Consider the following 25,887-nt stretch of genomic DNA (forward strand, 5'->3'; position numbering starts at 1 on the left):
GCAGCAACAAAGAGATCCAGAGGTGTTGCACAAGACAGGGCTGGGGCACCTATTAGCCTTCCAGCTGCTTCTGGACTACAACTCCCATCATCCCCATCCAGAATAGCCAACGGGGTGGTTTGATGGGATCTGTAGTTCAGCGGCATCTGCAGGGCCAAAGGTACTCAGCCCTGGCCCTAAGCCTATGGCTGCAGTTAGGAAGAGACCAACCACAGCCTCTCTTTTAGTGATTTATTGACCCTTCACATTTTGCGCAAAACTGATTCTTCCCAAGTGCCCGAAGAGCGAGCCTGTGGCCTAACGTGCCCCTTGTAGAACGGGCCTCAGCCCCACTTGCCCACAACCTGAGATCCAGCGTCCAAAGGAAAAAACCTCGAGAGCAAAACTCTGTGCAAAAGGCACCAGCTGGGAAACAAAGGCGCTTGAGATAAACAGTGATGAGGTCATGGCTGCTCTGCTCCCAGGTCAGGCTTTCTTCTGCTTCAGCATCTGCATGTACATCTGGAGGGATTTCTGAATGGAGTCCCTGGAGATGAAGCGCACAAAGTTCTGGATGTCGGCTTCACGGTGCGCCAGGAGGTGGTCCACTGTGGGCTTCCGCATCAAGGATTTGGAGAGTTGGCGGGCATGGTCTGGGCAGCAAGAAGAGAAAGAGAAAGAGAGAGCGCATGTTGAATTGCGGCCCGGTGTCATGGACGCATAGGACTGCTGGGAACAGGACCGTCTTTACCCAAGGGTGCAAGGCACCTGCGCGCCGATGTCTGGGAGGCGCCAGGTGCCTGCCACTGAAGCCGCCTAAGCTCTTAACTATCTACCCATTATGAAATAATAAATAATTTTGATCAAGCTAGAAAAACAAAATACAGTCATACCTCGGGTTGAAGTAGCTTCAGGATAATTATTTTCAGGTTGCGCACTGCGGCGACCCGGAAGTAACGGAGCACGTTACTTCCGGGTTTTGCCGGTCGCGCATGCAGAGACGGTCAAAATGACATCACGCATATGCACAGAAGTGGCGAATCGCGCCCCGTGTTCGCTTCTGGATGTGAACGGGGCTCCGGAACGGATCCCGTTTGCATCCAGAAGTACCACTGCACATATAGGCAATACCGAAATGTATACCTACTGTTTCACTAAAGGGCTTTCGACTTTGTGCGCTCATCTACCAAAGACGCGCCGCACCAACGGTGGCGCTTGTCATTCACAATGGCGCCGCTTGTCAGACTTGGGGGTGCTGGGTGGATCTTTGCACCCCGGCGGCGCATATGCTAAAGACTCCCCTGGGTGGGAGGCACCAGCTGGGGAACCCCCAAAAGGAACCCATAAGGGAAGAAGACTTAGAGCCTGGGCAGTGCTGGTGGGACGATGATGGGGGGGGGGGGGAGAGACTGGAAGGAGGAGTGTCAGAAGCTGAAAAGGTAACAGGGTTTAGTGAGCAGGAAGAGGCTGTGCCAGAGAGAGGCCCAGAAGCAGAGGCAGAAGCAGAGGCTAGAGAGGAGCAGGGCCAAGAGGCAGAGATCAGGCAGGCTGTTGAAGATGCCAGGGGGTCTTCCCCTCCTGCTGCAACCAGCTCCCCTCCCTGCTGGTCTCCCAGAACCTGAAGAGGTATGAAGAGGGAGGAGCAGAGACAGACAAGGTGTTTGAGCCTCAGACTGCTTGGGAAGGAGGAGGCTTGGAGAGAAGGGACTTTTCAGTTCCCACAATTGCCTGCTTAGGGAAAGCCCTACTGGGAAGAGGTTTTGTGCTCACTAGGCCTGAGGCGTTTCGTTCATTTGAATAAAGAATTAAGTTTACTGATATCTTGCAAGTTATTACTGACCTCCTGACCCATGTGATCGGAAGCCTTTCTTCCTGGCTTTAAGCCAACCCTCCCACCTTGCTGCCAATTCCCTCAATTACTGCCAACAGACCTTTCTTTCACCACTAGGGTATGAGGCAGTATGGTATAGTAGTTAAAGCAGGGTTGGCCTGGTACCAAGGAAACCTTCCCCACTATAGGACGTTATTTGTTTTGGAATGTGTATTTGTGGTGCAGGATTCTGGGGGTCAGCTGCCTCACCTGGAACGGCCAGCCACTGGGCCATCACCTCTGCAGCCACCTTCTGGATATTCTCTTCGGGCGCCAACTCATCCACGATGCCAATTTTGAGGGCATCAGCAGCAGGGTATAGGAGTCCCAGCTGGATGGACCGGTCCGTGGCTCTGTGGCCAATGGCATTGACCATTGTGTCTTTAAACCTGGCAGAGAGAGAGAGAGAGAGAGAGAGAGAGAGAGAGAGAGAGATAACAGAGACCTATCAGCACATGTGGTGGAGCTGCTCCAAGAGAAAAACGTTCTTGGACAAAAGCAGTTTCTGAGATCTCATCGATAATTATTTTCATTAAAATTTACATACCACCCTTCATCTGATCACAGCGTAGCACATAACAACAATAACCTGCTGCCTAAATACACATTAAAAAGGCCATAGGTTTTTTTTTTAATCAGCAAAAGGCTGATTAAAATGGCACCTAAAGATATGTAGTAAAGGCACCAGAGGCATGGGAGAAGAGGAATATTTTTGCAAGGCGCCTAAAAATGTATTATGAAGGCACCAGGCAAGCCTCCCTGAGAAGAGCATTCCAGAAATGGGGAGCCACTACAGAAAAGGCCCTGTGTTGAACACCCTCCAAATCTTTCTTGGAGGGGGCACACAAAGAAGGGATTCAGATGATGATCTCAGTGGCTGTGTTGGTTCCTATGGGGAGAGACCGTCCTTGAGGTGTAAGAAATGAGCCACCCCTCTCTTTGCTTGATTCTTTAGATTTGGATTGAGATCTGAATAACAAGGAGCTAATCTTGTGTTCTTTGGTAACAGCCTGGGCCACTGTCACCAAGTTTTGAAAGACCTTTGATCTGAATGATCTCTACTATTGGTATTCCAAGACTTGGAAAATTGCCAGTCTGGAGGAAAAAGACCACCCCTATGTACTTTGGCCTTTGCACACTTTTGGTTTATGTGAGGGTTAGTTTTTTCCTCCAGACTGTATTCTAATTTTATTTTATATACAAACACAATTAGCTCAGGAGCCTCGGTCCCACAGGTCTATGTGAGTTTTTGGATTTAGTGCAGTTCAAGGTTACTTTTTATCTTCTTTTTCTTCTGGGGGGAAAAATGGCAATTTAGACCATTGGACTCTTTCAGTAATTCTAGATTACACAGCCTTTTCTTCTCTGAAAGGTTTTATTATTGACTCACAGTGCCTGTATCCTCCATATTTATTGGCAATTGTGACAACGAATCTTTTTCTCCTCTCATTTTGTCCTCTCTACCTGCCTGTCACCATCATCGTTATTATTAATTAAATTTGCATACTGCCCTTCATCTGTAGATCTCAGGGCGGCCCACAACGTAAAATACAGCATATAAAAACAACAACAGAAAATACGTAATAAAAATAAGAGCAAAAACAAGCGAATAATCCCCCAATCATTATTGAAGTGCAGTAAAATGCAGGGAGGCAGGAGAGACATTCAAGCAGGAACGAACGAACGACAGGCTAGGTAGCGCAGCCAGGAATTTAAGCTGTGCTTAACATTATTATTATTATTGTTGTTATTATTATTATTATTAATACCCCACCCATCTGGCCGGATTTCCCCAGCCACTCTGGGCGGCTCCCAACAGAATTAATGAAGATAATAATAATAATAATAATAATAATAATAATAGATAAATAGATCAGACATGAAAAACTTCCCTAAACAGGGCTGCCTTCAAATGTCTTCTAAAAGTCAGATAGTTGTTTATTTCCTTGACATCTGATGGGAGGGTGTTCCACAGGGCGGGCGCCAGTACCGAGAAGGCCCTCTGCCATGTGGTTGGCTGTGCCGGGGTTCAGAGAAACCCTAGAGAAGTCACAGCGAATTGCAGCCCACACCCCCATTCTTCTTCCTCCTCCTCCGCCACCTCACCAGAAAGGGGCCACGATTCCCAGCTTCGTCTCATTCAGCCCAATGCTGTACTTGGGATTGTCTGCCATGATCCTGTAGTCACAAGACATTGCCATCAGGCAGCCGCCTGCAGGACTGGAACCCTGGGAGGAAGCAGAGAACAGGAAATCTAGTTCAAGGGTGGAGAGCCTTGGGCCTGGCAGCCAAGGTGGCCCTCTGGGTCTCTCTACATGGCCCTTGGAACTCTCCCCAGGTCACACCCCTCACTGGCTCAAAACATCTGGAGGGCCGAGGTTGAGGAAGCCTGAGCCAGGGTATTTAAATTGTTTGGATACTTAGATCAGGCATAGGCAAACGCTGGCCCTCCAGGTGTTTGGGACTACAATTCCCATCATCCCTAGCTAACAGGACCAGTGGTCAGGGATGATGGGAATAGCAGTCCCAAACATCTGGAGGGCAGGAGTTTGCCTAGGCCTGACTTAGATCGTTGAAACAGGGAAACAACCAGGTCTTTCTTGAACTCATCATTTCCTTGTTTTTTTCCTGGGTAAACCTGCCTGGTGAAATAACCATTTTTTGCCATTTTGTATTTTTGCCATTTAAAACGGGGCATTATTTAGATGGTGGTGGGGCAGTACCTGAATTTATGCATGGGAAATGCATCTGGAAGACCAAATGTATCGAGGAGCTAGTGACCTGACACAGTTACCCTTCCTGCCTCTGTTCCTTCCCCACTCTTGTTAAGTTTCTGATGGTGTGAGAACAGTCTTTAATGTCCTGAAAAACATTGGGAGGAGGTGAAGCCCCCCCCCCCCCCGCACCCTCCCAGCTCCCTTAATCAGTTGTGGATTAATCAGTTGTGGATCAGTTGTGCTGGGTACCTTCTTAGATGTTGGACATTGTTTTGAGAAAGTGAGGCATTGGGAGGGAGTGGCGAATGGATGATCTGCACGTAGTCTTGGAAGCCACACAGGCTACCTCTAAACTGGGACGGTTTGGCCAGAGTTTCTTTGAAGCTGGTGCACGGACTGACTGGCCGTGAGCCGTGCAAACTGAGGCTACCTGGGGGAGTCACTTTGCCGCTTTTTGAGGGCTTCCAAGTGGCAGGTTTAAGTGCCTGCTTGGTATGTATACATTGCTTGCAGTTTTAGAATAAAACCTTTCATCTTCTCACCCACTTGTGTACCGTATTTTTCGCTCTATAGGGCGCACCAGACCATAGAACGCACTGGACCATAGGAGGGGGAGAACAGGGGGGGGGAATTCTCCCCCTCTCTGCTCAGCGCCCCTTCAGTGAAGCAGCAGGAGAAACGGAGCCCCTTCCATTTCTCCTCCTGCTTCGCGGAAGGGGCATGCGCAGAGAGGGAAAACTGTGCAGTGCCTCTCCAGCGAAGCGAAGCCTGGAGAGCAAGAGTGATCGGTGTGCACTGACCCCTCTCGCTCTCCAGGCTTCAGGCGGCTGTCCGCAAGCCTTCGGAGCACAGCGGGAATTCCTGCTGCGCTACGAAGGCTTGCCGATAGCTGCCTGAAGCCCCCGGAGCGCAGCAGGAGTTCCCTGCGCTCCAGGGCTTCAGCGAAAGCAACGCGAAGCCTCCGGAGCGCAGGGGGAGCTCTCCCTCTGTGCTTCAGAGGCTTCGCGTTGCTATCGCTGAAGCCAAGGCCTGCATTCACTCCATAGGACGCACACACATTTCCCCTTCATTTTGGGAGGGGGGAAGTGCGTCCTATAGAGCGAAAAATACGGTATTTTGTATTGCTTCTGAATCTCATTTTAAAAGACCCACCTTGCCTTTGGCAAGACAACCGCTGCTTGAATTGCACTAATTCCTAAACCCACCCCAGGTCCAAGCCTGCAGCGTTACAATAGCTATACATTCATGTCTGAACTGCACTGGGGTGTGCTTGGAATAGCCCATTGAGCAAAGAGCTAAAAACTGTAGCGGCTTATCCGTTAGGGCAAATGGGGCACTGCCCCACCGACCGCACTCTGCTCTCACCTGCCTGCCTTCTTGCTTACCGCTGGTCGGTGGCTGGCTCTGCCTGGCTCTGGCGCCCCCTACTGTCGGCCTCCCTGCCCTCCACCCTACCAGCCACCAACAGCCACCGGCTTAAGGTGATTCTTCTGGAGGGATAGGGAGTAAATTAATGGAACTTGCATTGACAGCTGCAATGGTCACCAGGCTGGAATTGTACAGAGTAATCCACATCTGCTGCACGGCTTTCCAGAACTCTGCGTAGTGCTCCTCGCTCTTCCCAAACATCTCAGTGATGTCCAGGCCCCCGGAGAAGATTTTGGGGACAACCTGGGAAAAGGAAAAGGATCTGTCATAGCCGGCAACGTGCGTCCCTGCTTTACGCCACGCTGCTTCGCTCTGAAAAGTCCTACGGGCCGTTTTTGCCCAGCTCCCAGAAAGAGGAGAGATCTTACGATACAATACGATAATCTTTATTGTCATTGTCCTATACAGAACAAGAAAATTGAAAAATCTACATAAGACATTAAAAAACCAACAAGCCTGCTATTCCAGCTATCCTAACCTGGTTAGCCCCCTAAAAACTCTGATACCCTATTTTTAAATACAATATACTCCCATAGAGACTCCTTAAAGGTAAAGGTAAAGGGACCCCTGACCATTAGGTCCAGTCGTGACTGACTCTGGGGTTGCGGCGCTCATCTCGCTTTATTGGCCGAGGGAGCCGGCGTACAGCTTCCAGGTCATGTGGCCAGCATGACTAAGCCGCTTCTGGCGAACCACAGCAGCGCACGGAAACGCCGTTTACCTTCCCACTGGAGCGGTGCCTATTTATCTACTTGCACTTTGACGTGCTTTCGAACTGCTAGGTTGGCAGGAGCGGGGACCGAGCAACGGGAGCTCACCCCATCGCGGGGATTCAAACCGCCAACCTTCTGATCGGCAAGTCCTAGGCTCTGTGGTTTAACCCACAGCACCACCCGCGTCCCCTTATAGAGACTCCTTACACTGTGTTTAAAACCAAAATGGCATTTGGGTAGAAACTGTTTCTCTAGTCCTAGTCTTTATAACCCTGTACCTTCTTCCAGAAGGCAGAAGCTGAAAGAGATCATTTCCGGGGTGCGCACTATCCTGCACTATCTCTGCAGCTTTCTTATGGCACTTGGAAGCATAGATTTGATCCAAGGTGGGAAGAGTGCACCCAATTATTCTCTCTGAAGTTTTTACAACTCTGGACAGCATTGTTTTTTCCCTGACCGTGCAGCTCCCAAACCACAGACACAGACCATAAGTTAATACACTCTCCACAGTGCAATGGTAAAATGCCATCAACAGGTCCTTTGAGAGGTCTTGTATCCAGGGTGGGCTGGTGCTAAGGGTTGGCAGGGTTAGGCACCTGTCAATCATCATCATCCCTGCCTGTGCAATGGACGCTCTCACCCAGCATAGCTTGCCCCCCACCAGCCAGCAAAGATGGACCCAGAACCAAATGGTCGATTGCTATTTTTTTCTATTTGTCACCCGTACCGAGGTCAGAATGACACCGCGGCACGCTTTGTTGTTCTCCAGCTTTTCCAGGCTTATGGAAAGCTCCGTCAGAAACTCCAAGCTAAAGCTGTTAACAGGTGGGCTCTTCATCTTCATCACTGCTACCCCTGAACGAGAAACACAAGGAAACAAGAGTTGCTGCCAGAGATTAGGAAGTCCACCTACCTCAGTGTTGTCTACACTGACCAACAGCTGCTGTCCCGGGTTTTTGAACCAATTCACAAAGGATGGATCTATTATTGCTTCCCAGCCGTGACAGCTAAAGAGAACCTGCATGTGGTTCAAGAGAGCCAGTGTGGTGTAGTGGTTAAGAGCGGTGGACTCGTAATCTGGTGAACCGGGTTTGATTCCCCGCTCCTCCACATGCAGCTGCTGGGTGACCTTGGGCCAGTCACACTTCTCTGAAGTCTCTCAGCCCCACTCACCTCACAGAGTGTTTGTTGTGGGGGAGGAAGGGAAAGGAGAATGTTAGCCGCTTTGAGACTCCTTAGGATAGCGATAAAGCGGGATATCAAATCCAAACTCTTCTTATGTGCAGAAGCAATATATCTATGAAATGCTGTGTGCTGGGAACAACCTCTCCCAAAGAATCCTGGGAACTGTAGTTTGCGAAGGGTGCTGGGTGAGGGGTAAAACTGCAGTTCCCAGGATTCTTTGCGGGAAGTCATGTGCTTTAAATGTATAGTGTGTACGCCACCATTCCTTCAAAGAACCACACAAAAGGATGTGGATAGCTCAGTTGGTTAGTGTGCGGTGTTGATAACGCCACAGTTGCAGGTTTGATCCCCATAAGGGACAGTTGCATATTCCTGCCTTGCAGAGGGTTAGACTAGATGATCCTCAGGGGCCCTTCCAACTCTACATTTCTATGATTTCTACGAAAGCCTGAGGGGGTTTACCTGTGCCCTCATCCAGTTCCACCAGGATCTTGTTGTTGCTGAACGACCTCCTCTGGACAGCAGGGCATCCTAGTCTCTGGGCAGCAGCTCGGCTATGTTGAAACTGAAGTAAAGAACCTGGGGGGGGGGGGGGAGAGAATCCAGATATTACCAGCTTGTCGTTGCCCAGGAGAGTGGCAGCTCAGCAGCTGAGAGCCCACTGCCTTGGGGTGAAAAGAATCAACATTTTAGGAAAGGAATCCTTGCCTTTTTTATTCTTTCTGTTGCTCCTCCTCTCATAAGCAGCTTTTCAAACTTCCTTTCAGATGTGGCTTTCTACATAGTTCAGGCTGCTGCTGAAGAAACGAAGGCACGCTTTAATTTTAAAGCACATCCAAATAACGTTCCTTCCCTCAAAGAATTCTGGGCAATGTAGTTTACTCCTCAGAGTTCCAATTCCCAGCAACCGTTAACAAACTACAGTGCCCAGAATTCTCTGAAAGGAGGAATGTGTTTCGAATGTGCTTTAAATGTATCTTGTGTGCCTGGTCTTTTGCTTTGTATTTATGTATTTAAGACCCCCTAGACGGGTTTTCCTTTTGTAATATTGAATTTATTCTGTATTGTTTATTTTTTTGTTATTCAGAATTTACTGACATGTTCTGTATTTTGTAGACGTGCAGATCACAATTTCCAATAACAATGCGTTGACAGGAAGTTGTTTTCTAAACAAGTGTTCACATAATGAACTGACAATTTCCATGGATTCCTGCTGAACACAGAATTGTGACCCCAACACGGCAAAGGTAAAAGGTAAAGCTAGCCCTGCCCATACGGGCCAGTCTTGACAGACTCTAGGGTTGTGAGCCCATCTCACTTAAGAGGCCGGGGGCCAGCGCTGTCCGCAGACACTTCCGGGTCATGTGGCCAGCATGACAAGCTGCATCTGGCGAGCCAGCGCAGCACACGGAACGCCGTTTACCTTCCCGCTAGTAAGCGGTCCCTATTTATCTACTTGCACCTGGGGGTGCTTTCGAACTGTTAGGTTGGCAGGCGCTGGGACCGAGCAACGGGAGCGCACCCCGCTGCGGGGATTCGAACCGCCGACCTTTCGATCGGCAAGTCCTAGGCGCTGAGGCTTTAACCCACAGCGCCACCCGCGTCCCAACACGGCAAAAGAAACCAGGAAAACCCTCTGAAACAATGAAAAATGCCCTCGTCTCTCCCTTCTTCCAACCATGGTTTCTGGTGAATCGGCTGCTGCAGACCAGCAAAACACAAACAGCAAGGCTTGTTTAAGGCTGCTTATTTGTTACAGAACTACACACAGATTTGGCTGCTTGGATATTAGAGGTCTCTGAAAAACTCTGAACCCGTTCCGGTACTTCCGGGTTTCGGCGGTCCACAACCCGAAAAAACACAGCCTGAAGTATGACTGTACATAGAAGGGGTAGTACCTCTGGTGGAGGACATGTCATGATCCTTCTGGGGGTAGTTTGTCCATCTTTGGCCCCCACCCTGCACTCAGCTCTCAGCTGTGGCTCCTAGAAGCTGTCAGCATGTGACAGCGGCCACAATCCCAGGAACGGCTTCGACTGACCCGCTAAACCAGGTGAGGTGAGCCCAAACCCTCGGTGAGTGTGGCGTGAACATATGAGAGTGCTGGAGGTGAAATAGTTAAACAAGTTACCCAATCAGAATCCAGGGGGGTGGAGTCAGAGGGACTATAAAACCAGCTCTGGGAGCGCAATTGTTGGGAGTTGGGTGGTTGGAGTGGAAGACTCTGTGAGGAGGTTGAGATAGTGTAGCGAAATAAGCTGAGTCAGGAACAGTTAGGAGCTAGGAAGACAAGTAAATATCTGAGAGGTGGTTTAGTGAGTGAGAGCAGGTAGCGGAAGTTATAGGTCTGGATAGGCACCCCATGAATGTAATTGACTGATACCATTTATGAAACCACACGCTTGTTAAACTGCAATAAATAAACAGAAGTTTATGTTCCAATTTAACCGTGACTGGACTCAGTATTGTACCAGGTAGGGCCTTGGTGGTGGGAGCGAGAAATAAAGTGGTGGCACAGGGATCAATAGACGGTGAAACGTCCGGGGACCCTGTGTGATCGCCACAGTGAGTTCGCCACTTCCCCTGCGTGTGAAGACAAACTCCAGCAGATTGAGAAGACCAAAAGTGGGTCCAACGGTCAAGCACATGCCATAGAAGGTAGTGAGTGGCAGATGGGGCACACCCACCTAGGAAAACTCTAGAAGGAAAACACTGATCCTAAACCTCCGCTGCCTTGTGGGGTATCTTGGGGGGGGGTAAGAAAAGGCTAAGGAGTAAACCCTACACAAATCTGGAGTCCCTATGGTGGTTGCAGGCCTCCTTCCAGCAATTCCTGTGGTCAAGTTACTTCCAAGTGAGAACACACGGAGGAGGCTGTGCCTCAGATTAGATGTCCCTGATCCCAGGCAAAACGCCCCTTCCCTTAAAATCTGCTTTAAGTTGTTTTCTCGCTGGTCCCCTTGCTGCGAGAAGCCAAGTCACAGGGAATCAGGCAGAGGGCCTTCTTGGTAGCGGCACCCACCCTGTGGAACACCCTCCCACCAAATGTCAAAGATAAAAACAACTACCAGACTTTTAGAAGACATCTGAAGGCAGCCCTGTTTAGGGAAGCTTTTCATGTTTAACAGACCACTGTATTTTAATATTCTGTTGGAAGCTGCCCAGAGTGGCTGGGGTATAAATAAATTATTATTATTATTATTATTATTATTTCTCGGATGCCGATGCTGGCTTGCACAGGTTTTGAAAAAAAAAACTTTTAATGATGTTGTCCTGCTGATTTCAGAGCAGACTTTGATGTTAAACATTTAGGAAGGAAACGGAGAAAATACGTTGCAATCCTTTGAGACGCTCCCCTAAGTTTCGCTGAACTAAGGGGGACTTGCTCCCGAGTAGACGAGGCTACCTGCTGGCCTTCCGAGCAGGCCTGAGGCCCAGCAATGGTCTCAAAGTCACCCTTGCCAAGGTGGGCTGGAAGGGGAGCAGAACGGGGAGCAACCCCCCCCCAACCCGCCCACTTCGCGCCCCTCGATGCAGCGGGTGCAGCCGCAAAGCCGGCGCTTTGCATTCCCCGGAGCGCTTCTTGCAACGCCCCGACGGCGCGGACCAAAGCGCGCAGGATCGTACCTGAGTAGCGGAGCTGCTGCCAAGCCCGGGACACCGTCGCTGCAGCCGCCATGTTGCACGGGAGGCAGGAGCAAGAGGCGGAGGAGGAGGAGGAGGGTTGGCCCAGCGTGCCGAGGCCGAGATCCGCCCCGGACGCGCCCCTCCGACGGCTTCTCTGCCTGCCCACCCAGAGGAACTAGCGGAATCCCTCCACGAGGATTAGCCTCTGGCCCGGGGCACGACTGCGCGGTATCCTTGGTTGCGCGTTTACTCGCGAGTAAAGCCGCGCCGAGTCGCATCCGAGGATGTTGCCTGACCGTGCTTGTCGTCAGGCTGCAAGATCGCCCACGTGGCAGGGAGTTCCGTAGACAGAAGTGCCTTTTGGGGATGGAAGGATGGCATCCGCCTGGCCTTGCCTCGCTCCACGCTTGTGGCAGCCCAGGAAGGAACTGGCCGCGGGATGCCCGGACATATTACTTATTTTACCATTTAGTATTTATTTCTAACAAGCGCCTGAAATCATACCCCGCTTTTCGCCCGTGTCTCAAGGTGGCTTGCAAAAATTATAAAAAATAAAACACCCAATGCACAGAATTTAAAACGTCGGGAAACCAAGGATGTTCGTGGTATGCTTTTAATTACATTTTTGAAACCTCTTGTAAACTTTGCTGAATGCCGCCCTGGTATTTTGCACAAGGGGAGGTCTATAGATATATAGATCTAAGAAGAGCACTCGTGGTGCAAAGACCTCCTGAAATAAAACTTGTTTTGACCTCGACGCCGGAAACTTTGCAAAGGACGGTGCCATGCCTGTTCTCTCCCATAGGATTGGGGCCCCTTTACCCTGAAGGCGCCTCGACCCCCGAGTCCTGCTTCTAATCCACGAACACTGGAGCATCGGGGAATTTCTAATTTATTTTTTAACCCTGAATCCGCTCGTGCACACGCGGAGCGCGTACATTAACTTTCCCGTGCACGTGTCGGACCAGGCGGTGCACAAAAACCTGGGGCGCCTTCACCTCTCGGGATGCCAAGATTCTCCTGCAAACCCATCAAGTCAGGGCAGAAAGGGGAAGGGCGGCGGAGAGGCTTCAGGGGACTCCGCTGGGCATGCGCGAGGCGGTTTTGCGCACGCGCCTGGGGAAGCAGCCTTCGAACGGCCCGCTTCTCCCCGGGAGGGGGTGTGTGGTCACGTGGGCCGCGTCACGCTCTCGGGCCAGAGGGGAGGGAGGGGGGGTCGCCGGAGTGGGGTTTGTTTCCGGAAGTGCCCGCGCTTCTGCTGGGCCTGAGCCGAGGCCTGACCCGGCCCGCGGCTCTCGCTGCTGCTACTGTTGCTACTGCTGTCTCTGAAGCCGGAGCCGGCCAGCCAGCCAGCCGCAGGGATGGAGATAACCAGGAACAGTGAGTCCGGCTGGGGTCGGGGAGAGGGTCAGCCACGAGAGCGCCTCTGAACATATGCAGAGTGGCCTCCCGCCGCCCCTCCTCTTGGCTGCCCCTCAAGGCAGGCTGAACTTCCTCCCTTGGGGTGGGGGTTGGGGGGAGGCCGAGAAGGAAACCTGACCCCCCCCCCCCAGAACAGGAGGGGGGTGGGCAGAGGCCCAGATCCTGCCCCTTCCTCCTGCTGCTCAGGCTGCCCCTGATCCCTCCAGGCTGATATTTCCCCTCTCCCTCCTCACACATCCTTTATAATGCTCCCACCACAAAAACCCCACAACACCCCCCCATTCATACCCAAAGGCTCTCCCTTTGCCATTTGCTTTCCCACATTGCCCCCATTTAGTAGTGCACTTAATGTATTATATTGTGTTTTAGGTGGTCTGTTTCCTTCCTTCCTTCTCTACTGGTTATTTGATCGAGAGATATATATATGTACATAGATATAGCTATAGATATATAAATATATATGCATATGTATATGTATGTATTGCATTCCCCCATTTTATTTTGTTTTTTAAAAACACTACCGGCTACAATACAAAAGGAAATTGAGAGAACTGTGAGGCTGAGCACCATGTGCGTATCTGCAAAAAGCCTCTTCTCTGTGTCATGGATGGGAGGGAAAGACCCCTCTGTTGTTTTCATCAGCTTAAAAAAAAGAAGATTATGCTGGAAGGAGAGAATCTGCAGCGATCGTTTCCCAACAGGCTTGTTTTGCGTGGTGGCCATCCATGTGCATCGTGCTGGCTTGCGGTCTGTCGCTGCAGTTATGCGTTGTAGTATGCCGGCTAGGGTATGATTTATAAGAAGCAGAGAAAAACAGGGAGGTGGAAGCAGGAGGAGATCAGTTTCGTTTTCTGCCTGATCTGTAATGCATCGGGCTGGCCACTGTGAAAACAGAATGCTAGACTAGATGGGCCTTTGGCCTGTTTCCACAAGGTCTCTTTTTCTGTGTGTAGGTTTAGTTGTACAGTTGGGGACAATCTGCTCTTATGTATTGCTGTCTCAACACTCACACACACCCCAATTTTGGGGGCATGCTGCTTGGAGCTTTCCCTTCTGGCCACACATGTTGCAGCCCATAGCACGTGACAGAAAAAATACTGAACTACTGAAATGCAGTTTAAATACCGGGGTGTTTTTTTTTTAAAAAAAGAATCAGTTAACTGTGATGCAAGAAGCTGGATTTACAATTTCATTGCAACCTTGCTTTTTAATAACACCCATTAACAGATACGCTGTGATCATTGACTGACCACATCCGTTAACGGATACATTTCTAGTCTTCCAACGAACATTTTTGCCATACGGTTCTATCCATTTACAAAGATTCTAATAAAAAAAATGAATAAATTCTCCTTCCTATATAGAAGCATCTTGCATACAGGGTATGTGTGGCGTTCCCATTTACTTCATGTTCTCTGGTAAAATTTACATGGCCATAGGGCAGTCGTCTCAGCTTCACCCGTGAGTCTCCTCCCCCTTCCAAAGGGTATCTGTGTACATCACACGTGCGCTTTGTAATTCTTAATTAAAACAAACAAACGGAGGTGGCACTGGTAAATGGACAACATTTCCAACTGCCACCCTCAGACCTGTCCCATCAGAGTCCCACTAGGGAGTGGTTGGGCTGTGTGGATATAAAAATATAAGAAGAGGCTACTGGATCAGGCAAGTGGCCCATCTAGACAAGCATTCTTGCTTCGTCTGACGGTAGAGATAGAATGTAAAGGTAAAGGGACCCCCAACCATTAGGTCCAGTTCTGATGACTCTGGGATTGCGGTACTCATCTCACTTTATTGGCCAAGGGAGCCGGCGTACAATTTCCGGGTCAAGTGGCCAGCATGACTAAGCCACTTCTGGCGAACCAGAGCAGCACACAGAAACGCCGTTTACCTTCCCGCCGGAGTGGTACCTATTCATCTACTTGCACTTTGATGTGCTTTCGAACTGCTAGGTTGGCAGGAGCTGGTACCGAGCAATGGGAGCTCACCCCGTCATGGGGATTCAAACCGCCGACCTTTTGATCGGCAAGTCCTAGGCTCTGTGGTTTAACCCACAGCGCCACCCGTGTCCCACATCTAGACAAGCATTCTTGCTTCGTCTGACGGTAGAGATAGAACGTAGCTATCAGGATTAGTAGCCATTGAATTGCCAAGGATTTATTTTCATCCTATTGGCATCACCTAGATATATTTCTTGGTGAAATGGAAAAGGTTTTGTCATTTTCACGATGGAGCAGAAGTGGTTTTTTTTAAATACTGTGGTACCTCGGGTTACAGACTCTTCAGGTTACAGACGCTTCAAGTTACAGACTCCGCTAACCCAGAAATAGTACCTCAGGTTAAGAACTTTGCTTCAGGATGAGAACAGAAATCGCGCAGCGACGGCGGGAGGCCCCATTAGCTAAAGTGGTGCTTCAGGTTAAGAACAGTTTCAGGTTAAGAACAGACCTCCGGAAGGAATTAAGTTCTTAACCCGAGGTACCACTGTATGTGTTTGGAGGAAATGATGGTGGGGCAGATAAGAAGCTAATGCAGGAGGTGGGGCATCGCACACTGTCAAATTGTCCCCAGTCATATCACGATGGACTCTGGTCCTGGAGCATCTGGTATAGGCAAAGATGGTCCCTGCGTTGTCTGTCCCACGCTAGCTGGAATGGGAGTGCTGATATTTAAAGTGACTAGAACATAATTGGACAAGGGTGGTAATACATATTAACTGCAACCCATGAAAATGCCTAGGTGATCCTTAATGTGCTTGGTGAATGTGTTATTTCAGTTGCAGAGCTGCGAATGATTCTTCAGAGGTAGAGGGGCAACCATTATGTGCTTTGCCCACTTTCGCTTCTTGACATGGTCTATTTCTTTCTCTCTCTCTTGCCTACAGATTTTAAGGACAATCTCAGCAAAGTTTATGAAGCTATCGAAGATGCAGACTTTTTGGCTATCGATGGAGAGTTTTCAGGTATGGAGTATTTCATGGAATTCTCTCTTATAATGTAAAGATCTGAATCTGCGGCTCCTTGCGGATCGCTGCTCATTGTCGCTTATTGATTATGGGGAGGCAGAAAGGATATTGGTAAAAGCCGATCATGGGATGTTCCTACATTTTCTGTGTTCTGTCTCTTGGGTGTAACAGAGAAATGAGACAATGTGGTACATATTTAGAGACGGTGGGAAAGGAATGAGGGACATGCGGATTTCTTTTTCTTTCTTTTTTTTAAGAAGTGTTTATTTATTTATAGGCATCTGTAGCCCACCCTTCACCATGTGGTCCCAGAGTGGGTTACGTATTTCAGCTGTTGGAAGCAGTATGCTTCTGAATACCAATACAGTGGTACCTCGGGTTAAGTACTTAATTCGTTCCGGAGGTCTGTACTTAACCTGAAACTGTTCTTAATCTGAAGCACCACTTTAGCTAATGGGGCCTCCTGCTGCCGCTGCACGATTTCTGTTCTCATCCTGAAGCAAAGTTCTTAACCTGAAGCACTATTTCTGGGTTAGCGGAGTCTGTAACCTGAAGCGTATGTAACCCGAGGTACCACTGTAGCCGGAAATCACAGTAGGGGAGAGTGCCGTTGTGCTCAGCTACCGCTTGCATGCTTCCCAATAGACATCTGGTTGGCCACTATGAAAACAGGATTCTGGACTCGTTGGACCATTGGCCTGATCCAGCAGGCTCTCCATATGTTCTTACATCTTCCAACCCCCAAAGGCCTCTGCAGAAAGGCCTGACATCGAAACAGATGCAGTGATGAGGCCAAACGTACTTGTGGGTGGGCATCCTATAATCTGGGGCCACCACAGAAAAGGCCCTGTCATGTAGTGCTGCCCTGTGAGCTTGACAGGACAGCAAAACTACCACCAGCATCTTCCCTGCAACTCTCAACACTTGGGTGGGTCTATATGGTATGTGGTGTTCCTTGAGATACTTGGGCCCAAATAATAATAATTTAGGGTGTGATTTAAGCATGCGCTGCAATCATTACGGATTAAATAGCTGCTCTAATGCATCCCTAAGAGGCTTGTTCAAACAACCTTTTTATACTTATTAGGAATTAGCGATGGACCATCTGTTAGCGCATTAACGAATGGCTTCGACACACCTGAAGAAAGGTATCAAAAACTTAAAAAGGTAAAAATCTTAAATCATTGCGTTACAGTGCTTCGTCAATGAAATATTTTGGACACGGGGTTGTGACATCTGTGTGCTGGACAGATTTCTGTTGCTAAGTACAGCGCTGTGGGGAGACATTTTCAATAAATAAAAATTCATTGTTGCAAACCAGGCACAGAATGGAAGACTTTCTTCTGTGAATAATAGTCCTCTTTGGGCCACAAGCTTTTATTAGGTCAGGTTAGAAGGGTTGGTCTTGCTACAATCCTGTGCATGTTTACTTGGGGGTAAGCTCCCTTGAACACAGTGGGACTTGCACAGAAGTGAGTAAAGGTGTAAACTTATGAGGGGGTCTCCACATCCTCAGATATTTTATTGGAGGGCCCAAAGGAACCTGGGCCCCTAGGTGTTGGTCCCTGTGGTAGTGCTGTTGCAACCAGGCCCTGCTTGCAGACTTCTGATTGATCACTGAGAACAGCAGGCTCTTCTTGCATTCTAATGTGTGCATTTATTGGGTTCTCCCGTGGTTTCTTTAACTGGAAAATAAATGTCCTAAACTACTTCTTCCCTTTCTCCACATCTTCCAAGAGCTTGAGATATTTTTGCTGTGCATTGTTTATATTCTGTTTAGAAACACCTTGGGGTTTTGTTTCTTCTAGTGACCCACAATACGGTCCTCCAGGTTTTGTTGGTCAGCATCTCTGACCAGTGGCCTTGCTGGCTGAGACGCAAGAGAACTGAAGTCCAGCAGCATCTGGAGGGCGTTGCGTTGAATACTCTGGAGAAATTCTTGATTACTTCATGCATTCATGTACAGTGGTACTTCTGGATGCGAACCGAATCCGTTCCGGAGCCCCATTCGCATCCTGAAACGAATGCAACCCGCGCGTGCGCGGGTCACAATTTGCCGCTTCTGCGCATGCGCGTGACGGTGTTTTGAGCGTCTGCGCATGCGTGAGCAGCGAAACCTGGAAGTAACGTGCTCCGTTACTTCCGGGTCGCCACGGAGCATAACCTGAAAACGCTCAACCTGAAGCACATTTAACCTGAGATATGACTGTACAAAGTGCCCGAATTCAGTGGGAAATGCAGTTTAGTGACCCTTTAAGTTTCGCTCTGCTCTGGGATTCCTGCGGCTCCTCTGAATGAATAACCTGACTGTTTAGATCTTATTTTTGTCTCGTCACCTCTAGCATTCCATGGATTTCTTGCTGTTCCAGTTTGGCCTTTGCACTTTTAAATACGATCTCACAGAATCTAAGTACGTGGCTTTCTTGAATTGATGATACTTTTAAACCTTAGCATGTTGATAGCGACAGCCCCATCAACTGACCTCCCATATCCTTTACCTTTCCTAGGTACGTTATAAAAACGTTTAATTTCTACATCTTCCCCAAACCTTTCAATAGAACGTCGCCAGATGTGAAGTTTGTCTGTCAGGTTAGTGAGAAGCTTGCTTCATACGTTTTCCCGTTTCCCCCTTCCTTCTGATGCTGTAACGGGGTTGGGTGCAGTTCAAAGCAAAACCTTGCTCTGGGGCCCATGTTTTGTGTTCTTCACCACTTAAAAAAAATATCAACTTTCACTGGATTCAAGTAATGCGTCCGCCTTAAAGCTTCTTCTTGTTTTCTCTTCCAGAGTTCAAGTATAGACTTTTTAGCAAACCAGGGATTTGATTTTAATAAAGTTTTTCGCAATGGTAAGCTTCGTTTTTCAACCTGCCATAAAGTGTATACTCTCATAATACTGATGTCTGCATAGCTATAACTTCTACTGCCAACTCCCCATTGATGCGTCATCTCAGTTGCAGTGAGCTTCTTCAGGATATTTGCCCAGCAAATGAACTGCTTCTAAAGCACCTGTAGAATTGCTGCTTCCAACTTCTTTATGCATCTGTAACAATGGCCGTATACTGAAACAATGATTTGGCTTATGTGTTAACGCAAAGCCATTGTTTACGGTGCTATATGCATGAATAGGAAGGATCCTGAACAAAGCTCTCTCCCTCCCACGTGGCCAGGAAGACTTTGCTAGTGTTTACTTCAGTTTGTTGTTAGAATCATAGATTGTGGTTTAGAACTACCTCTGGTCAATTTCTCACCAAGCCAGCTTTAAACCATGAAGCCGGCTTGTTGAGAAACTGACCTGATTATTATTATTTTTTAACCCAGTCTCTGGTTCCTATAAAATGACACAAACCAGGATTAGGAGAAACTGGAAGTAAGTCGTTCTGACCATGTGGAAAGAAGTGTGTGTGTATAAGCCCAAGTTTTCATTCAGGATCTTCCTGCTTGTGTTGTAACACTAAACAATGGTTTAGCATTGCCTTTCCCAAGCTGATGCCCTCCAGATGTTTGCTTGTTTAATATTACATATATACTCCCACCTTTCCTCTGTGGAGCTCCAGGTGGCACAAATGGCTCCCCTCCTCTCCATTTTATCCTGACAACAGCCCTGTAAGGTAGACCAGGTTGGGAGATGCTGGCTGGCCCAAGGTCACCCAGCGGGGATTTAAACCCTGGTCTCCCAGGTCTACAGTCTAACCACTACATAATATACAGTGGTACCTCGGGTTAAGTACTTAATTCGTTCCGGAGGTCCGTTCTTAACCTGAAACAGTTCTTAACCTGAAGCACCACTTTAGCTAATGGGGCCTCCTGCTGCTGCTGCGCCGCCAGAGCACGATTTCTGTTCTCATCCTGAAGCAAAGTTCTTAACCTGAAGCATTATTTCTGGGTTAGCGGAGTCTGTAACCCGAAGCGTATGTAACCTGAAGCGTATGTAACCTGAGGTACCACTGTAATAATAATAATAAACTTTTATTTATATCCCACCCTCCCCGGCCGAAATCAGGCTCAGGGCGGCTAACATCAAATCTCTAACATTAGTATAAAATCAGACAATAATCTGGAAGGTGTCAGGTTGGGGAAGGTTGGTTTACCGATGCGTGAGAACCGGCCTTGTCTGTTCCCAAGTTGCAGTCTTCACCCAGTTTCTCTCTTTCACACATACACACACACACGCTTTGGGCCACAAAAAGCATCACCATTTCTCTCTCTTTCAAAGGAATCCCTTATTTAAATCAAGAGGAGGAAAGGCAGCTACGGGAGCAATATGACGAAAGGCGATCCCAAGCCAACGGAGTGGGGGCCTTGTCGTACGTGTCCCCCAATGCTTCGAAGTGCCCTGTGACCATTCCGGAGGACCAGAAGAAGTTCATTGAGAAAGTAGTGTAAGTGGGAAAAGCGATGCTCAAAAGCTTTGATGTCCTCAGGGACTTCTCTATTTTGAAACCGATTCAGATCAGCGATTTTCTGAACTAAGCTGTGTTTCTCTTTAGGGGCTGAATTAATTTATACCAGGATGTGTGAGGGACGCGGGTGGCGCTGTGGGTAAAAGCCTCAGCGCCTAGGGCTTGCCAATCGAAAGGTCGGCGGTTCGAATCCCCGCGGCGGGGTGCGCTCCCGTTGCTCGGTCCCAGCGCCTGCCAACCTAGCAGTTCGAAAGCACCCCCGGGTGCAAGTAGATAAATAGGGACCGCTTACTAGCGGGAAGGTAAACGGCGTTCCGTGTGCGGCTCTGGCTTGCCAGAGCAGTGATGTCACGCTGGCCACGTGACCCGGAAGTGTCTCCGGACAGCGCTGGCCCCCGGCCTCTTGAGTGAGATGGGCGCACAACCCTAGAGTCTGTCAAGACTGGCCCATACGGGCAGGGGTACCTTTACCTTTACCTATATATGTGTGTGTGTGATATGTTGGTTTGTGTGTGTGTGTTTTTTATGTGTTTCCTCCCTCTCTCTCTCTCTCTCTCTCTCTCTCTCCACTTTCAAGTAAGTTTTACTAACTGGTTCTCTGATGTTCTGAAACCCGTTGAGCCGTGGTTCCCAATGTAGGGCACACGACCCACAGGGGTGCAATTTGATTTTTAAGGTGGGCAATTTGAGAATGTGTTAGACCAAGTTAATGGCCTTTTAGCTTCCTCCACGTGAATAGGAGTTCACTTTTTGAATAGTAAGAAATAATTATATGTCACGGGGGGGGGGGTGGAGAGCATCAGGATTTTAGGGATGCTTAGGTGGGACATGGCCAGAAAACGGCTGGGAACCACTGCTGTAGAGAGAGGAGCCAAGCTTCACGTGTTGGAGGTCCCCAGCTCAGTCCGTGGTCTCTCCACTTAAATGGGTTTTGGGATTGCATCATTGGACAATCTTTGCTTGAGATCTCGGAGGGCTGTTGCTAGAGTTGACTAGGGAGCTGCACTGATCAAACTTGGGACAGAGCAGCTAACTGAATACTTTCAAACAAGACTAATGCGTCTCCACCCCCATCTTTCCGCCTGGACACTGAGGTCCAGCGCCGAGGGCCTTCTGGCGGTTCCGTCACTGCGAGAAGCCAAGTTACAGGGAACCAGGCAGAGGGCCTTCTTGGTAGTGGCACCTGCCCTGTGGAACGCCCTCCCACCAGATGTCAAAGAGAACAACAACTACCAGACTTTTAGAAGACATCTGAAGGCAGCCCTGTTTAGGGAAGCTTTTAATGTTTGATGCATTACTGTATTTTAATATTTTGTTGGAAGTTGCCCAGGGTTGGGAAGCCCAGCCAGATGGGCGGGGTATAAATAAAAGTTATTATTATTATTGTTGTTGTTTTTTCAATAATAATATTGAACCACGGCTCAACAGGTTTCAGAACATCAGAGAACCAGTTAGTAAAACTTACTTGAAAGTGGAGAGAGAGAGAGGGAGGAAACACATGAAAAAACATTATTATTATTATTATTATTATTATTATTATTATTATTATTATTATTCCACCAGGTGGCTTGGGACCTGGGTACCTCTCACTGCTGGACTCAAAACTCCCATCAGCCTCAGCCATCATGGCCAGTTGTCTGAGGTGATGGGAGCCAGGGTCAACCGTCATCTGGTGAATGCAAATGAACCTTGCATATTTCTCTCCCCTTTTCAGAGAAAGGATAGAAGACCTCCTGCAGAAGGAAGAGAGCACAAATTTGCAGCTGGAACCATGCACAGGGTCAGTTCCTCTGAAAACATAGTTGGGGTCTTGGACAGAGTTTATGGCAGGGGTGAGGAACAGCTTCCCCTCAAGACTTTGCCAGGCTGTGGCCCCCCGCATCCCCAGCTGTTGGTCATGTTGGCTGGGTTTGATGAGAGTTGTTGTACAACAATATTTGGAGTTCCCCACCCCTGGTGCAGGGTGGGTGGAGAGAAGATAAAACAGGGAGCCAGTCCTTCCTCTGGAAAGCTTAATCTCTCTATCTCTCTTTTTCTCTCTCTAGATTCCAGAGGAAACTAATTTATCAGACGCTGAGCTGGAAGTAGGTTTTGTGTTGCATTGCTGCTAACTGTTGCAAAAAGAGAAGGGGTTAGGACAGTGGGGAGGAACTAGATTGAATAAAAAGTTAATTTTATTAGAAAGATGATTTTGGAAAACTGTTACAAGGTGATACAATGAAATTCAGTTAGGGGGGATTTGAGGAAATCAGTTACCAATGTAAAGTTATATAGGTAGTTGAAGTAATAATTTTTGTGTGTGTTTAGTTTAGTTTATTGTAGTGTCATGTGTTTTTCCTTTGTTTATGTTTTCTTATGTTTTCTTTATGATAAATGTGGAAAATCAACAAAAAAAATTGAAAGAAAAAAACTGAATAAAAATTGAATAAAAAGCTGTACAGTCATACCTTGGTTTTCAAATTTAATCCATTCAAAGAGTCTGTTTGATTCCTGGAACAGTTCGAAAACCAAGGCGCGGCTCCTGCAGCCGATCGGAAGCTGCGGAAGCTGCGCTGGACGTTTGGCTTCTGAAAATTCCGTGTTTCGAGAGTTTGGGAGCCAAAACATTTGAGTTCAAAGGCTTTTGAAGGGTGGCACAAAGTGGTCATTTTGTGTTTGATAATCAGTGAACTCAGGAGGACTAGCACCCTGCGCAGTTCAAATGGTGAGCCCTGGTGGCCTTTGCTTTCCCACCGGGCTGCCTTTATAGAGTCCTTGCCTTTGCAGGGACTCCTGATCCAGCACGTTCCCTGAATTCTATCAGCTTATGCAAAACCGACCCCCCCCCCCCAAATAATAATAATCACTTGGACGTTAACTCTTGTCTTTCACGGTAGGTTTCCGAAAGGCATCCATGTCGAAACTCAGGAAACGGAGAAGGTGGGTAGGAGCATATTTTGAAAGCTCTCTGTTTAATGCAAACTCTGACTTGGTGAGATTCAGCGGCGCCTGGTGCTCAGTGAGACTCGCAGGGCGGAAGGCAGGGAGAGACAGCAGGATAGGAGCTCATCTGCCCCCAGAGGAGCAAGGGGGGCAGGGTCCGCTCCAGTTGGACTCTCCCCTCCCCCGCTGCCCACCATTCTGCATGTTATATCATTTGCCCTAGTCCTTTGAAATTGTGAGCCGCCTTGGCAGAAAGCCAGTGCGCAATGCAATAGATAATTGGACCAAGCCAACCACCAGCATCCTTTTCCCTGCTGAGTTCCACAAGGGTAACATAGAGACCGAGGAGGAGAAAACTGACTGACAGGGCCACCTCTAGGGCTGTTGTAGGTAAGAAGGCGGGGGGGGGGGTGACAGACCAACAACAGCTGGAGGCGAAGCCGAAATCATATTAGCTGTTTCTCCTCAAAGATTTGTGAGGCTGGAGCAGGGATGGCCAGCATGGCACCTGGAGGTGGAACGACACCTTTGAGATCTTCACTTGGTGCTCACAAAGCCTCTGATCCCCAAACTCGAAGAATCATAGAATTGTAGTGCTGCAAGGACCCCACAGTCCTTGGGACGCGGGTGGCGCTGTGGGTAAAACCTCAGCGCCTAGGACTTGCTGATCGCAAGGTCGGCGGTTCAAATCCCCGCGGAGTGGTGAGCTCCCGTTGTTCGGTCCCAGCTCCTGCCCACCCAGCAGTTCGAAAGCACCCCTAAGTGCAAGCAGATAAATAGGGACCGCTTACCAGCGGGAAGGTAAACGGCGTTTCCGTGTGCTGCTCTGGTTCGCCAGATGCCGCTTAGTCCCGCTGGCCACGTGACCCGGAAGTGTCTCCGGACAGCGCTGGCTCCCGGCCTCTTGAGCGAGATGAGCACACAACCCTAGAGTCGGACACGACTGGCCCGTACGGGCAGGGGTACCTTTACCTTTAAGGACCCCAAGGGTAATCTAGTCCCACCCCCTGCAGTGCAGGAAGCTCAACTTATGCATCCATGACAGATGGCCATCCAACCTCTGCTTGAACACCTCCAAGGAAAGAGATACCACCACCTCCTGAGGGAGACCGTTCCCTTGTCAAACAGCTCCTTCTGTCACAAAATTCTTCCACATGTTGCGTTGGAATCTCCTTCCTTGTAACGTGAAGCCATTGGTTCAAGTCCTACCCTCCAGAGAAAAGAAGCTTGCCCCATGTTACGTGTGACAGCCCTTTAGATATTAGAAGATGGCTGTCATATCTCCTCTCAGTCTCCTCTTTTCCAGGCTAAACATACCCAGCTCCTTCAACCGTTCCTCATCAGGCTTGGTTTCCAGACCCTCGTAGCCTCCTTGGTTCTGAGGTGGTTCTTGACATGTGCATAGAGGTGAAGTAGGAAGTCAGAAGAGTGATGTTCTTTCCCACTTCCTCTTTCACCTCTATGGGCTTTTCTAGGCTCAGATTAATTCCACTGGATCTGAGTTTTACCTAGACGCTTTGGAAGAGCCAAGTGTGTACCTGTGCACACTCATGTCTGTGTGGGGGACTGATTCTCGGGGGACAGAGTGACCAGAGAAGTTGGTAGCCATGGCAGTCCCTCGTGTGTGCCCACCAGTGCCTCAAAGGTGACTTGACAGCCCTAAAGCCTGTGTAGGTTTTCTGCTCCATCTCACATCTTCCTGCAGTAATGCCCCTTTCTCCCCAACTAGAAGGAAAGATACATTATCATTAGCAAAGTGGATGAAGAGGAGCGAAAAAGGAGAGAGCAGCAGAAGCGAGTGAAGGAGCAGGTTTGTGGCTGCATCTCCTTTTCGTTTCAAAAGGGACGGGGGATCTGGGCGGTTGTGGGTGCTGCTGTTTGAGAATCGCAAGGCCGAACCACCTTGTAGTGCCTAGAACTAGCCTTGCGGCCCATTGGGCCTTATCCCTCTTTTGCTCACGCTGGGATTTCTTGCTTGCAGGAAGAACTCAAAGACGCGGTGGGGTTTTCCCGAGTCGTTCACGCTCTTGCAAATTCCGTGAGTTTTGCTGCCTTTTCGTGGTTTTTTTGCCTCTCTGGTGTGGGGGGGTGCAATTTCCCAACTTGCAGGTGAGAACCTGAGAATCGGTCTCCCTTCTTTAGATAGCATGTCTATCGGAGGTGAAATTTGTCGCAACAAGGCAAGGAGTTTCTTTGGTAGGCTCCAGCTATAGCAGGGGTACGCTCCAGCTATAGCAGGGGTGGGGGACCTCAAGGGCCACATTCTGTTACAAGCAAACTTTTGGGGGCCGCATGCCAGTGGCAGGTCCTGGTGCAGAAGTGGGCTGAGAAACTGATGCCCCTCTTACTTTCCAGCCACACAAAAACTTTCAAACACACACACCTCTCATTCCCATCCTAGCACGTAAAATGAATGAATGATCAAGGACCCTTTCCAGCTAGGCAAAAATCACTTGAGGATGGCTATGGAAGATGAAGATGAAGGGAAGATGAAGCAATGCCTATTTAGAGTCTCAAGGGCAAAACAGAAAGGCCTGGAGGCCCCTGGGCTTGAGATCCCTCACCTCTGAGCTATGGGAAGCGTTTCTTAGGAAGATATTCCTAGCAGACACACTTTATCTTTTAGGCATGGGATGTAGGTGGCGCAGTGGTCTAAA

At 48.9% G+C, this 25,887-nt stretch overlaps 2 protein-coding genes across 3 annotated transcripts in view; one reads left to right on the plus strand and one right to left on the minus strand.

The window, feature by feature from the left end:
- Window positions 1–217: 217 nt before the first annotated feature.
- On the minus strand, window positions 218–11,675 carry ECI1 (enoyl-CoA delta isomerase 1). 2 transcript variants are annotated; one of them, XM_077918622.1, is made up of 8 exons: window positions 11,520–11,584; window positions 8,601–8,686; window positions 8,355–8,471; window positions 7,435–7,562; window positions 6,091–6,237; window positions 3,956–4,077; window positions 2,060–2,238; window positions 218–632 (listed from the first exon to the last, which is right to left on the minus strand). In XM_077918622.1, exons 4-8 carry the CDS (start codon window positions 7,549–7,551, stop codon window positions 466–468), a joined length of 732 nt encoding a protein of 243 aa, XP_077774748.1. In that variant the 5' UTR covers window positions 7,552–7,562; window positions 8,355–8,471; window positions 8,601–8,686; window positions 11,520–11,584; the 3' UTR covers window positions 218–465. The 2 variants fall into 2 exon arrangements, with proteins under 2 accessions (XP_077774748.1, XP_028562261.2); XM_028706428.2 differs by lacking the exon at window positions 8,601–8,686 and having other exon boundaries at window positions 11,520–11,675.
- A 1,051-nt stretch (window positions 11,676–12,726) lies between these two features.
- Window positions 12,727–25,887, plus strand: part of PARN (poly(A)-specific ribonuclease) — a 46,681-nt gene continuing 33,520 nt past the window's right edge. The window contains exons 1-12 of the mRNA XM_028705717.2: window positions 12,727–12,899; window positions 15,826–15,903; window positions 16,994–17,073; window positions 18,249–18,316; window positions 18,414–18,495; window positions 18,694–18,754; window positions 20,122–20,287; window positions 22,023–22,088; window positions 22,354–22,392; window positions 23,185–23,227; window positions 24,960–25,040; window positions 25,212–25,268. Coding sequence (XP_028561550.2) covers window positions 12,881–12,899; window positions 15,826–15,903; window positions 16,994–17,073; window positions 18,249–18,316; window positions 18,414–18,495; window positions 18,694–18,754; window positions 20,122–20,287; window positions 22,023–22,088; window positions 22,354–22,392; window positions 23,185–23,227; window positions 24,960–25,040; window positions 25,212–25,268 — 840 coding nt within the window. The 5' untranslated portion in view covers window positions 12,727–12,880. The remainder of the gene's footprint in view (window positions 12,900–15,825; window positions 15,904–16,993; window positions 17,074–18,248; window positions 18,317–18,413; window positions 18,496–18,693; window positions 18,755–20,121; window positions 20,288–22,022; window positions 22,089–22,353; window positions 22,393–23,184; window positions 23,228–24,959; window positions 25,041–25,211; window positions 25,269–25,887) is intronic.

Source organism: Podarcis muralis, chromosome 14, assembly GCF_964188315.1.
Source record: "Podarcis muralis chromosome 14, rPodMur119.hap1.1, whole genome shotgun sequence".
In the NCBI taxonomy this organism is placed as follows: Eukaryota; Metazoa; Chordata; class Lepidosauria; order Squamata; family Lacertidae; genus Podarcis; species Podarcis muralis.